General features: G+C 49.6%; 1 protein-coding gene across 1 annotated transcript in view; it reads right to left on the reverse strand.

Annotated features, from left to right (window-relative positions):
• Window positions 1-438: 438 nt before the first annotated feature.
• The window catches only part of BMERB1 (bMERB domain containing 1), a 122193-nt gene continuing 108347 nt past the window's right edge, over window positions 439-14284 (reverse strand). Inside the window, exons 3-6 of the mRNA XM_042922616.1 lie at window positions 12951-13024; window positions 6397-6511; window positions 5047-5129; window positions 439-2089 (exon numbers count right to left, since the gene is read on the reverse strand). Of these exons, the coding sequence (XP_042778550.1) occupies window positions 1977-2089; window positions 5047-5129; window positions 6397-6511; window positions 12951-13024 (385 nt within the window). The 3' untranslated portion in view covers window positions 439-1976. The remainder of the gene's footprint in view (window positions 2090-5046; window positions 5130-6396; window positions 6512-12950; window positions 13025-14284) is intronic.

A 14284-nucleotide genomic window follows, 5' to 3' on the forward strand; every position in this document is an offset into this window, starting at 1 on the left:
GTGACTTGAGAGACATTCAGATTAACTTTTGACTTACAAATATTTTTGGAAAAGGTGATCTAGGAACTTTACTTTCATCTTAAGGAAAAATCAGAAATTCCGATGAAGCTCTCTCTATCCCCCAGGATGTTTATCGTGACATTTTTTTTTAAGAGAGAGAGAGTGGGCAGGGGGGGGGCAGGGAGAGGGGCAGCGGGAGAGAGAGAGAGCGAGAGCGAGAGAGAGAGAGAGAGAGAGAGAGAGAGAGAGAATCTCAAGCAGACTCCATGCTCAGTGCGTAGCCCTGGGCAGGGCTTGATCCCACGACCCTGGGATCATGACTTGAGCCGAAATCAAGAGTCAGACGCTCAACCAACTGAGCCACCCAGGCACTCTGTGACATCTTGATAAGACTTAAAAAGTAGAAGCAGCCTAAATGTCCAATAGGAAGGAAATGGTTAGATAAAGTCATAGCCACAAGATGGATTACTAAGCAGCCATTGTGAATATTTATGAAGAGCGTTTAATGTTACAAACAGCTTTTAATGCCGTGGGAAAACGATAGTGATAATAATGCTAAATGAGAAAGGAAAACTGGTTATAAATGGTACAATATGATGCCAATCATGGGAACAAGACAAAACAAAAAAGCATTAAAAAAAAAAAAAAAAAAAAAAAACCTGGAAGGAAATCTCCCAAATGTCAGCGTGGTCTCTAGTTGGAAAATTTGTGGGAGATAAAAACAGAAAACAAACAACGTCCTTATCCTTTCTCTACTTTTAAAATGGTTTACTGTGTCCTTGGGTTACTTCCACAATCAAGAAGAAAAGTAAAAACTTTAAAAATGCTGTGTACGTGGTTTCCATTTTTATTTTCTCCGATGGATGATTGCACATCAGCACATCTTGAGTTACGCTAACTACTTTAGGCCGGTCACGACACATACACACACGTACAGAGAGGTCACACGGGCTGTGCCGAGCTGGCTGTAGCAAATGTACATCAAGTTACACAGGTGGAATTATTAGGCTGGTTAAAACACACCACCGAATGATGGGACACGGTTGGGTCAGGCACCTCTCCCGCCCGCCGCTGCTGTTTCCAGAGGTCTGTGTGTTAGGCTGGTGAGTGGCGTCCTGCTGGCAGTCCCTCCGGTGGTCCCCGGTGGGCGGAGAGAGCCTGGGTCAGCATCTGCTCTGGGTCCCCTCCTCATCTGCCCTTGCCTGGTGTCGGAGCCTCTGGCCCTCTGCTACCTCTTTCGAGCACTGGCTGTGCTCCAGCGTGGGCCCTCATCCCCACTGTGCTCCACACATCTGGGGCAGACATCGCAAGGGAAGGAAGAGCCAAGAGCCGGTGAACACACTCCCGATGTGAATCGTGCCCAGACACAGGAAGGGAGGAAGCAGGAGACATAACCACAACACCACACACAAGCTCAATCTTTATGGATGGACCCTCTCGTCTCCAAGACGTCTGGACTGTGTGGAGCCCTCCGGAGCACAGCCCCTGGGAGAGGACAGACGGGGGACAGGAGCTGTGCCCATGTGGGGCAGGCCTGACAGCAGAGCTAGGAGGGTGGATGGGGGATGTGTCCAACATGGTGCTAGATTGTTGAAAAGTCACGACTATACACACCTGGGGATCATGCCCCTCTCCCAGTTCATTCGCACAGTGGGTTAGATATAGATAGATAGAAGTGGAGATATACTTTTTCAAGGGAGGGCCTTTCCTGGTGGTTGGATAAACAGTGAGACAGAGTCCTGGGTTTGGCATGCTCTGGGGAGGGCCATGCGACAGTGAGGGACTCCCTATTGCTACACTCTGTACAGGGCGGCCGGGCCCGCCCGCCACGCCCACGGCCCCTGGCGGCAGTCACAGGCTTGCCTTCAACCCCTTCCACCTTGGAGAGCTCTTGGGCCCCAGTGAAATGGGGGCTATGAAGACAAGAGGGTGGGAGGCGGGGTCCCCGCAGCCCCGGGGGCACCCCACACTGGGGGCTACATGATATTGCACTGGGTGGCCCCACAGCAATCCTTGATGAGTGCCAGCCCAGTCTTGGCCACTGTGGGCTTGCTAGGTGGGGGTTCTGCTTTCTTCTCTGCTCGGGAGCCTGCAGCAGGGTAGGGGCATGGAGGGAGAGAGGGAAAGAGGGAGAGAGGAAGAGGTGAGATGAAGAGAGCCCTGACCATCTGCATCCCCTGTCCCATCCCAACTCCTGGCCAGACATTGCTCCACCTCCACAGATCAGGTGTTGTGGAGAGCTGGCATGTGTTTTATATGGTTCCAGTGACTGTTCCCACCTCCCTGTGGGCCCAGTGGTGTTCAGTCCTCAGCTTCCAACCACAGACTTCAGCTCTTATCCTATTTGGTTCTCTGCCAGGTCTAGCACAGGGTCTGGCATTCAAAGTATTTGGTGAATGGATACATGGGAACTTTTGTCCAAGTTGTTTCAATCTGAGGGCTCCTATCTTTCAATTTTGGAAAATGCTCATACATCATTTCAGATACCTCTACCTCTCGTCCGTTATCGCCCCTTCTGAAATGCCTATTAGAAATAACTTGAACTTATTATTCTATCTTCCACGTTTTGGAAGACGTTTTCCATCTCTTTGTGTCTTCGTGTTACATGCTAGGTAATTTCCTCAGTTTTGTCTTCCAGTTTACGAATTCTCCCTTCAGCTGTGTTTAACCCATTGAGTTTTTACTTTCATGACCCTAGATGGTTTTGTTTAGAAAGCTGAGTTTTTGTAAATCTACCTATTCTTTTTTCATGCAATCCTGCTATTTCATTTTGGGTTTTATCCCTTCTCTTATCTCTCATTATTTTAAATATACTTACTTTATTGTCTCTTTTAGATAGTTTGTTATTTCTGGTTCTTGGGAGGACAGACATTCTCTTGGTGACTCCACTCAGAGTGGTTCATTTATTCATGGGCTTTAAATTTTTATTGAGAGCTCATCTTCACGGAGGTTGTTTTATCTATGGGTTACATATTATGGGATACAGAAGGGTCCCTACTGAACAGTATTGCATTTGCTTTGTTGGGATTAGAGGTTTCACTGTTGTTTTTTTCTTTTTTTAAGTTTATTTATTTTGAGAGGAAGAACACAAGTCAGGGAGGGGCAGTCAGAGAGGGAGAGGGAGAATCCCAAGCAGGCTCCAGACGCCAGCTCAGAGACCAATGCAGGGCTCAAACTCACAAACTGCGAGATCATGACCTGAGCCAAAGTCAGATGCTTAACTGACTGAGCCACCCAAGTGCCCCTTCACTGGCTTTACATTAGTTTCAAATTTTCAACTTTGGATCCCAGCACTAGATGAATAGTGTAAATTTGGACATTTGGCCCCTTGCATGGGGTGAAGGCTTGGTGTTTTGATTTCTTGCCAGATTTTTTGCTATCCAGCACCATGTATAGAAGGCAAGTTTCTTTGCTCCTTCTCCACACGGTTAGGTGGAGTTTTTCTAATTTGCCTTTCACGGAAGAGACAGTCCCCTGAGGATGCTGGATTTTGGTAGGGACTATGTGACTTGGGATATTAAGGGCCTGCAGAATGGACCTTCTTCTTTCTTTATTCCCTCACAGTCCACAACCATATTTCATGGGATGTTAATAGCTGGTCAGGAAAAACTGAGTTTGTGGCCATAGTAGATGGTGGAGGCCTTTGGGTTTTGTCTTCCTAGCAAGATTTCCAGTTCCTTCACCTCTGATAACAGTACATGTCCCTGTGGCTACAGGAGTGGGCATGCAATGCAGAGCGGGCCAATCACAGCATCCCAGCCTGATACCAGTGATGGCCTAGGAAGTAGGAACACGATCCAAGAAGGGCCAATCAGAATATTCCTCTGAGACTGATGTGTTTGGGTATGAGGAGAAAGAACAGATGGTATTGCTTTGCTGCTCCTAAGTTCTGGTTCTGGAATTCGGGCCCCATGAAGAAGCCTGTGTAATAGGAGAAAATGCAGAGAGGGGCAGAGATAAGAAAAGGCAGGAAAGCGAGGGCATTCTAACAGCATCCAGCCCCTGAAGCCCCCTTTTTGCTAGGGCCAGTTTGAATAGGGCATCTGTTTCTTATAACAGGTCATTGACAGCAGGACCTGTTACCACTTTTATATGCTAATGGACATTGGCATCAGAGGGTCGGATAGGTAGCACTTCCCACACTGATCTCACACGGAACCCTTTTTGCTCTGAGTGTCAACAGAGGCCAGAGCTCCCTGAGCCTCAGCCCCCACCTTTTGGCCTCAGTGGCCACACAAATCCTTCTGAGAAACCCACCAAGCCGGGGGAGCCTGGGTGGCTCAGTCGGGTAAGTGTCGGACTTCGGCTCACTTCATGATCTCACAGCTCGCGGGTTCGAGCCCCGCGTCGGGCTCTGTGCTGACAGCTCAGAGCTGGAGCCCACTTAGGATTCTGTGTCTCCCTCTCTCTGCCTCTCCCCCGCTCAGACTGTCTCTCTTAAAAATATTAATAAACGTTAGGGGCGCCTGGGTGGCTCATTTGGTTGGGCGTCCGACTTCGGCTCAGGTCATGATCTTGCGGTTTGTGAGTTTGAACCTCGCGTCGGGCTCTGTGCTGACAGCTCAGAGCCTGGAGCCTGCTTCGGATTCTGTGTCTGCCTCTCTCTCTGCCCCTCCCCCACTTGCACACTGTCTCTCAAAAATAAATAAAATGTAAAATAAATAAATAAATAAAAATAAATAGACATTAAAAAAAAAAGAAATCCATGAAGCCTGTGATTCGTAAGGGGACAGCTGCCACCATGACCAGCTGCACAGTTCGTGCAAAGTGACAATGCGGGGCCCCTTATTCCCAAACTATTAGGAATCTCAAGAGAGCAACAGCAGAACATGAAAGCGAGCACAGCGCCCCCTTCCAGGCATCGGGGCCTGAGCAACCTCACAGCAACCTTGCCCATGAAGCTGGCCCTGCCCACTGCCGTCCTGCACCCAAGGTTGCTCTCTAGATAGCATTTTGTTGTTCCCCCTCTGGCTCCCGGACCTCTTTTAAATCTCCTTTTCTCTTGGATGGGCGGGGGGGAGGACGAGGAATAACATGTGCACTCACTGGCTGGAGATTTGGTTACTTTATCTAGAGGTTTTAACTTGATTCTCAGGAAATCCGCCATTTCCTTGTCTTCTTCTTGCTCCCTGTGGACATAGGTGTGTAAAGACAAGAGAAGAGTAAAGTAAGCAAGGAAAGCATTAAGGAACTGAGGGAATGAGGCAAGAGGTCAAGTGTGTGAGACCACGTGTCGGGCTTCGTGGCTGGTGTGGGTACGCTGTGTGTTGGGTGTGGCTGGGGCATCTATGTTGCCCTGGGTTCTGTGTGGCGGGTGTGCATATGTTGTTGTGTGTTACGCGTATATGGCGTGTGCATGTTCCGTTTCATGAACTTGCTCAGAAGCACAGACGCTATCAACAACGGAGTAACTGTCTCCCTGGGGCCAAGGTGAGATCCCAGCGCAGAAGCAGGGACATTATAAGACTCAGCCTCTGCTGAGGGTTCTGTGAGCTGAGGAACACCCCCTCCTGACCCTGTACCTTTGAGTCACCCTAGACATCTGTGCTCCCATGAAGTTCATGGCCAGAGTCAGAAAGCAAGTCACCTGAACTCTTCCGAGGGTCGCCAGGAACGAAGGCAGCGTTCCTCAGCTTGGCTGAGCCAGGCAAGGTGCATTCCAGGCCTCGGAGGACCCAGGAGGACACAGACAATAAAGAAGTTGCCTTCTGGGTTGAAGGAGGCCCTGTGAGCCTCTCTCCTTGCAGAGGGCTCCAAAGGCCCTGCTCCAGGACAAAAATATTCAAGAATCAGCATTCACATCTTTTCTATGCGGGCCTTGTCAGGGGACTGCAGGTGCACCAGGGCTCCAGCGCCCACAGATTTCCAGAAAAAGTGGCAGGTGCATCTGCAAATAGGAGACGGAGGGCTAGGAAGGGGGCACTGGAGCCACCAAGGGGAGGATAAAGAATGAAGCTGGGAAGTGGAGAGGGCAGGGAAGGAAGCAAGTCAGTACAGGGGGCAGGGTTTCTGCAGAAACCCGATGGAAGTTTCCGGAAGGTGCCTTGATGAAAAGTTTGCCTTGGGAGAAAGGTCAGTGAAGAGAATGTGTAGGAAGCTCTGCCATGTGTTATGTGACGTAATTCTTGCCCGGTCACCTCCTCGAATAACACTGACTTAAGACCCAAAGGCCTTTGCAAGACTTTTTTGGAGCTGGATTCCAGTTTCCTTTGAACATGAAACAGGTCCTCAGACCACAAGGCTGGCGATTCATTTGGATCCAGTGTTTGGGAGCATTTGCTGAGGCCACACCTGTCAGGCCAGACTGGGAGACCCTGCAGCAGAAGGTGGGCTTAGGAGGAAGCCGAGGCCTGCGTTCCAGCAGTCTGGTGCGCGGGGACAGGAGCCCACACTCACCTTAGCCGCTCGACCTCCGCATCATCCACCAGAAAGTCTCTCTTCTGCACCAGCTTGTGGATCTTCTGGATTAGCTCATCCTCTCTCTGCTTCTGCAGCTTGGTCTTTTCTTTTTCTGGGAAGGAGAAAACACCGGCAAAGAAAACAGTCGAGTGTCTCTGCTGAAAGCACGGGAGTCCAGGGGCCACGGTTAGTGACCAACCAGGTCACTCGCTGAGGGAACTTGAAGAAGCAAGGGGACCTCCTCAAGCCTCAGTTTCCTCTCCTGTAAAAACACACGGAGGGGCTTAAATGCAGTGGTGTTAAGTAAATGGCTTAGCAGAGAGCCAGGCCCGTGGTGAGCACTCAGTCAAGGGTAACGGTGCAACGAGTCGGGTCCTGCGCAGGGCAAAGGGGTCGGAGGGCTCGGGCTGGGGTGCGGGAGGGAACGGCTCTACAGCCAGGGCAACCCAGTCTGCAGATGGAAATCATCCACGCTAATGGCATTAGCCCTATCCCAGATACCCAGGGCTAGAAGGCCAAAGAGAAATCCAAAGACCCCAGGGCTGGAGAGGATGACCGAGAAAAGTAGAAGGGTAGCGCAGACTCAGAAGATAAAAAGGAGGGGGCAGCGGATCTACAGGCACCACCCACCTGCCTCCGGGCACCACCCACCTGCCTCTGGGCACCACCCACCTGCCTCTGGGTACCACCCACCTGCCTCCAGGCACCATCCACCTGCCTCTGGGCACCACCCACCTGCCTGCAGGCACCACCCTGTCTCTGGGCACCACCCACCTGCCCCTGGGCACCACCCACCTGCCTGCGGGCACCACCCACCTGCCTGCAGGCACCACCACTCAACTTGGTGATACGATCTTTGGCTTGCCAACGTCACCCACCTACTTGCCAATGGGAACTGCCAGCCTGCCAGGCTCACCCTGTGCTTCCTGGCACCACACACCTGATCCCTAACATCTCCATGTGCTTACCCACAAGACTCTCTGACTCCCTTGTCATCCCCTCCAGCAACCTCCTTAGCCCAGGCCATCTCTTCCTGGACCACGTGTGCCCTCCTAACTGCTCTCCCTGGCCTGTCCCCCACAACATGACTGTGAGCACCCATTGGAGACTCAGACGATCTTGGCTTGACGCCCTAGCTCCCCCTCTTCCTAGCTGTGGGACTCTGGGCATGTTCCTCAACCTCTCTGAGCAGCTAGTCTCTCAACACAGATAATCCTGAAGTTGCTGCAAGTTTTTAAGAGACTTAAACCAAGTAAAATAGGCTCGCTGCCTGGTGTGTAGCAAAGGCTCATGAACAGCCGGCTACTCTTATAAGCTGTTATTTTACATCCTCACTGTTGTTTTAATGACTAAATGCCCACTTCTTTAATATGAATTGCATCAGGTACCAAAGAAATAAATACCGATTTAAAGAAGGAAAAGCAAGTCTCACGGCATAAGTGTGCAAATGATAAGCGCTTCATAAACTGCAGCTATTATGTTCGTATTCCCATGAGTTTGTCACGTTCGTTTAATCTGTTTCCCAGCCTGGGCACTACTGATATTTGAGACGGGAGCATCCTTTGTTGCAAGGGCCGTCCTGTGCACTGGAGGGTGTTTAGCAGCGTCCTTGGCCTCCACCCACTAGATGCCGGGAGTACCCCACCCCGGATGTGACACTCAAAATGCCTCTAGGGGGCAAAGTCACCCTCTTGAGAACCACTGCTTTAATCCTTTCTAACAACCCTACGAAGGAGACGTATGTTTACGTCCAAGGGGAAAGTGCCACGGCCTCTCCAGCCAGGTCTGCGCATCCCCAGCTCTGAGGTAGCAGTGATGGCAGAGATGAGACATCTTGGCTTGTCCCAGAGAGGCCCTCAAGGCAGGGAGGGCCCTGGAGGTCTCCCCAACCAGTCACCTGCACCCACCATGGGGAGCTGGTGAATGATGCAACTCTGGCTGGAGAAGTGTGAATTTCTTGGCCATTCAGTGATCTCTTTCCTCAATACCTTTATTGATGTGTTGCCGGGAGCATTGTCTCCCCTCCTCCCCCCCCCCCCCCCCCAGCTTAATCCAGCTGGAAACCTGGCTCTGGTCCAGGGAATACACAGAAAGACTCAACAAGGATTCAGGGAAGAGGTGAGGAGGAAATCAGGAGAAGAAAGAAAACTTTAACGTGTGAACTTCTGCCCAAAGACTCGATTTCCTGGGGAATCAATGGGACCAGCGTTAAGGACCTGGGCTCCGTTGCCACCTGGTCTTGTGACCTCCTCAACCTGTGTTTCTCAGCCGGACACTTGATGGCATTTCAGGTGAAATGTGCTCTTCATTGTGGGACTCCCTCTGCGCTGTAGGTTTGAACGTCCCTGGACTCTGCCTACTGAGTATCAGTACTAATCTTGTCTTTATTTAAACTTTTGGTATTTTAGGGGGGCGCCTGGGTGGCTCAGTCAGCTACGCATCAGACTCCTGATTTTGGCTCAGGGCGTGGTCTCCCGGATCGAGCCCAGCATCTGACTCTGCACTCACTGTGACCAGCACAGTCGGCTTAGGATTCTTTCTCGCCCTCTCTCTGCCCCTCCCCTGCCTCTTCTCTCTCTCTCAAAATAAATAAACATTAAAAAAAAAACTTTTGGTATCTTGTTCATCGTGGATTATGTGTGTGTGTATGTGTGTGTGAGTGTATTTCGGTATTTTAAATATTGCATTAATATATTATTTGCCCTGATTACTGAATTTTTGTGCTCCAGCTGTCCTCCTTATCCTAGTCTCAGTCCTGGTTAGTTAGGAACCCCAGGGACTATGTGAAACAAAGACCTTGCTCCCACCCATTTCCACCTGTGTTCCAGAAACTGCCACAGCCCCGACTGGAGCCTCTGTGGCCTGGAGTGGCTCTGGTTGGTCCCGTGCTCACACACTCATATCTCTTTTGCCTCAGTGGCCCCCACATGTTCTGCTGAGCCAATGGTGGGCTCGGAAATCTTTCTTCCCAAGACGAAGAAGGCAACCCACGTTCGACCCATCAGAGTTCTCCTGGGAGGCTGAAAATTAGGACACAGAGTCCTGAGGGTTGGACTTTTGTGTTGGACGATCATGGGAAGGAGACAGGAGTGGCCTTGCTCAGCTCATGTGCTAGAGGGAGAAAATGGAGACTGTGTCCAACATGGAAGGAGAGAGAGAGAATGAGACAGACAGAGAGAGACAGGGAGGGAGGGAACGTTCCAACAGCTTTCCTGTTTCTGGTTCCAGACCCTTGCGAGAATGGGTGGAGCTTCATGCTGGTATTGGGTTGAATGGTTTCCCACCCACCAAAATGTCATGTCTACCCTGTTTGGAAATAGCATCTTTGGGGCACCTGGGCGGCTCAGTCAGTTGAGTGTCTGACTTCAGCTCAGGTCATGAGATCACGGTTCATGAGTTTGCGCCACATGTCGGGCTCACTACTGTCAGCCTGTCAGTGCAGAGCCCATTTGGGATCCTCTGTCTCTCTCTCTCTCTCTCTCTGCCCCTCCCCCACTTGTGATCTCCCCCAAATAAATAAAATATTTAAAGAAATATTTTATAAAAGAAATAGAATCCTTGTGGGTGTCATTAGTTGAGATGAGGTCATACTTATTAGGGTGAGCCCTAAATCCGATGATTGATGTCCTTGTGAGGAGGGGAGAGGACACACAGATGTACAGGGAAGAAGCCATGGGATGACAAAAGCAGAGACAGGAGCGAGTCAGCTGCAAGCCGAGGAGCACCAAAGACTGTAGGCAGCCACCAGGAGCTGGAAGATGCAAGGAAGGATTCTCTTCTAGAACCTTCAGAAAAACCACGGCCCAGCCGATGCTTTGCTTGCGGACTTGCGTCCTCCAAAACTGAGAGAGAATAAATCCATGTTGATTTATGCCACTAAGTTCGTGGGAATTTGTTAGGGCGGCCACAGGAAGCTAACACGATGGCCTTGGGCTCCAGGAGCCTCCCTGATCCTTCCCGTAACTGCCCATTTTGTGGTTCCCTAAGCTTGGGTGGGTTTTTTCCGAGGCATATAAAGTGCAACAGCGGACCCGGCCTGGTGGCTCTCCACCCTGGCTGCTCTTCATAATCACATGACGTTTTAAAAAATGACCAATGCCAAAACCCCACACCAACTGAATCGAGTCTCTAGTAGGTGAGCGGTGTCGGGCCATTGCCGTTTTTTCTCCCTTCTTTTGCTGTTTTCTGTTTGAAATGTGACTTCCTGTGGTCCAGTTTTATTGGGATATAACTCACATATACCATCACAGTTCACCCATCGAGATATGCAGCCATCACCACAGCCCATTTTAGAACAGTTTAATCGAGGCGCCTGGGTGGCTCAGTCGGTTAAACGTCTGACTCTTGATTTCGGCTCAGGTCATGATCCCAGGGTCTTGGGATCCGCGTTGGGCTCTGCGCTGACAGCACGGAGCCTGCTTGGGATTCCCTCTCTCCCTCTCTCTCTCTCTGACCCTCCTCCACGTGCGTTCTCTCTCAAAATAAATAAATAAATACATATTTTTGTGAAAGAACAATTTAATCACCTAGAAGAGAAACCCCACACCCACTTGCTGCCACCCCACACGGCCTGGCACCTGTGAGTGCTCCTTAGAGGAATGGTGCCGGAAGGACGACGGGCTCCCGCTGTACCCACCACCAGCAGACCAGGAGTGTATTTAAGGCCCAGAGAAACGAAGGTGCTACATCAAGTTCACCCGTCTGGTCAGCCTGGATTCAAACCCAGACCACGGGACTCTAGTGGTTCTCAGACGGGTGGCAATTTTGCACCTCCCTGCCGGGGTATATCTGGCAGACATTTTTCACTGTCACGACTGCGGGGGAGATGCTACTGGCATCTAGTGGGCAGAGGCCACTGCTAAACATGCTACAGTGCACAGGACAGCGCCCCCCCCTTCCCCCGCCCGGCCCCAGCAAAGAATGGCCCAGCGCCACATGTTCCAAACGAGAAAGCATTTGGAACGGTGTCCTCTTCTGCAACGCATTCTGACGGGCTTCCTACTCAGTCGTAGCTGCCACTTACTGGTACCCGCTGTGTGCCAGGTCCTGTCTGAGTGACCAGAGTAGGGGATCCTTTTCTCTTCCTCAGCGCATGTGCAGGGCTAGCTCGCAGCCTGCGGCAACACAGCGGCTGAGACATACTTACCAGATGGATAGAAGGGCAAACGTACTCAAGTAGAAGCCCATGGGGTGCTTATCCGGCCTGGGCGGCCCCTCCCCAAGGCCAACGCAAGGTTCCTGGGCCAGACTTGTGTATCTGCCTCCCATACACCTTTCCTGTGCACCTGCCAGACCTTCACACAGGCATAACCCAGCCTGGATGGGCAGGGAAGGCTCTCTTGGGAAACGGAGCCAAATCAACCGTGACCTGAAGGAATTGGTAGAAATGTGTGTGTGTGTGTGTGTGTGTGTGTGTGTGTGTGTGTGTGTGTGTGAATCAGGACTCATTCCATATTCTGAAGCAAAAAGACACTTTCCAACGCAATACATATCAAAGCAGATATGATAGCATATTAAACAAGTTGTAAAAGAGATTTGGTAAATTTTTTTAAAAATACCACTTTTCCCATTAAATATTTGTGGATTTAGAAAAGACAATCGTGGCTCATAAAACGGTACTTAGGTTACAAGGTAATAGGTTTATTACTGTCATTTTAAAATGAATTAATATATAAATATGTTACAAGGACGGGTAGGAATGTGTTGAGTTACTGACAATAACAACGGGAATAATTTATTAAGCACTTGTTATAGGATGGGAGCTGTGGTTAGCACCGTATATGTTTTTTCCCTCAGTCTGTCTCACAATGATCCTATAAAGTAGATACCACTATTGTCCCAGTTGACAGGTGACGAAATCGAGTTTTAGTGGAGTCACTTGCTCAAGGTCATGTCATTAATAATTGACAGATCTAGGTTGAACCCCGAAGTCAGAGCTTGTAAAAATACCACACTCTACCTGCCCCCAAACAGAACAGTAACAATCGTTAATACTTACCGGACTTTTGGGGCGCCTGGGTGGCTCAGTCGGTTAAGCATCCGACTTCGGCTTAGGTCATGATCTCACAGTTCATGAGTTCAAACCTCACATTTGGGCCCTCTGCTGTCAGCATGGAGGTTGCTTCGGGTCCTCTGTCTCCCTCTCTCTCTGCCCCTCCCGCTGCCCCTCTCTCAAAGAAATAAACATTAAAAAAAAAAAATACGTACTGGATTCTTAACCTTTGGGCCAGATACGAAGCTAGGCTCGTGGCTTGCAATGTTGTGTGTATCACAATGAGATTTATACCCAGCGAGTTAAGAGCTATACCTACTACTACCCCATTTCTGGAAGAAGGGAAACTGAGCCTCAGATAAAGTGACTTTCCCAAGGTCAAAGAGTGGGCCAGAATTAGTACTTGAACCTGGATCCCCCTGATGTGGAGGACTGCACTGCAAGAATGGGGCTGCGGTAGAAGAGACGAACTCTGTCTTCCAGACCCAAGGGGCACCGACAGGGCCAGCCAGAGGACTCTGAGCGGCTCCTTAACGAGGCTGGAGTCTCACACGGTTACCTGGGATGGCGACCAAGTTCTGTAGCTCTTGTTTCAGGTCCATAATATCGTTGCAAAGCTGGATGTCATCCATCCTGGGGAAACAGGACACCACACCACAGCAGTTTACATCGACAGAATATTCTACACCCTGAGCACCACCCGGTTTAAACAAAGGGTTTGGGGGCGGGGGTTGTCCTTTGTAAAGGCCACACAGGCTCTTTATACAAGTTGTGCCTCAAAAGAAGAAAAACAAAACGTGCCTATTGTCACACGACTCAGAAATGATCGATCACTGTTAATAACACCTTGATGAGAATGGCTTCCTGTCTTCACGTCCTTGCTTCCGTTCCCTTATACCAGCGAGCTCACGCTGCAGATTTGGTGTTTTCTTTACCGGCTGTGTTTCACAATTTTAAGCATTGCAGAAATTCACACTATAGAGAAAATCTCCCTCAATCCTTTAGAAAAAAAACCCCATTGTCAACAGTTTGGTATATATTCCGCCAGATTTTTAAAAATGTTTATGCCTGTACTATAAGTTGTAACACCATTGTTATTCTACAAACACATCTTGCAATACTTTTTAACTCCACAGTATATCTTAGGCATTTTTCCATGTCAGGACATGCAAATCTCATTTAAAAAAATTTTTTTTTAAGTTTATTTTTGAGAGAGAGAAACAGAGCATGAGCAGGGGAGGAGCAGGCAGAGAGGGAGACACAGAATCCGAAGCAGGCTCCAGGCTCCGAGCTGTCAGGACAGAGCCCGACGTGGGGCTTGAACTCACAGACCGCAAGATCATGACCCGAGCCAAAGTCAGACCCTTACCAGGCACCCATAATTTTTAATGGCTGTATAGTATTCCATTATACCAATATACAATGACTTATATAACCATTCCCCTATACACAGACGTCTGGGTTGTTTCTAGGATAAATTCCTAGAAATACATAAATTCCTAGAAAAATTAGTTCCTAGAAATGCAATCATTGGGTCAAGTGACATGAACACTTGCTTATTTATTTATTTAGAGAGTGGGCGAGCACAAGTGGGGAAGGGACATATGGAGAGAGAAAATCTTAAGCAGTTTCCAGTGTGGGGCTCCATGCAGGGCTAGATCGCACGACTGGGAGATCATGATCTGAGCTGAAATCAAGAGTCAGATGCTTAAACAACTGAGCCATCCAGGTGCCCCAACCCTTGCATTTTAATTAGGAACTTCCAAATTGCCCTCCAGAGGGATTGTGCCTGATAGTCCCACCAAGAGCATGAAAGGATGGTCACACTTATGACCTCAGCCATCGGACTGCATGTGCAATTTTGCATTATGTATTACAGTTTTGTAGGTGTGC

Source organism: Panthera leo, chromosome E3, assembly GCF_018350215.1.
Source record: "Panthera leo isolate Ple1 chromosome E3, P.leo_Ple1_pat1.1, whole genome shotgun sequence".
Lineage (NCBI taxonomy): Eukaryota > Metazoa > Chordata > Mammalia > Carnivora > Felidae > Panthera > Panthera leo.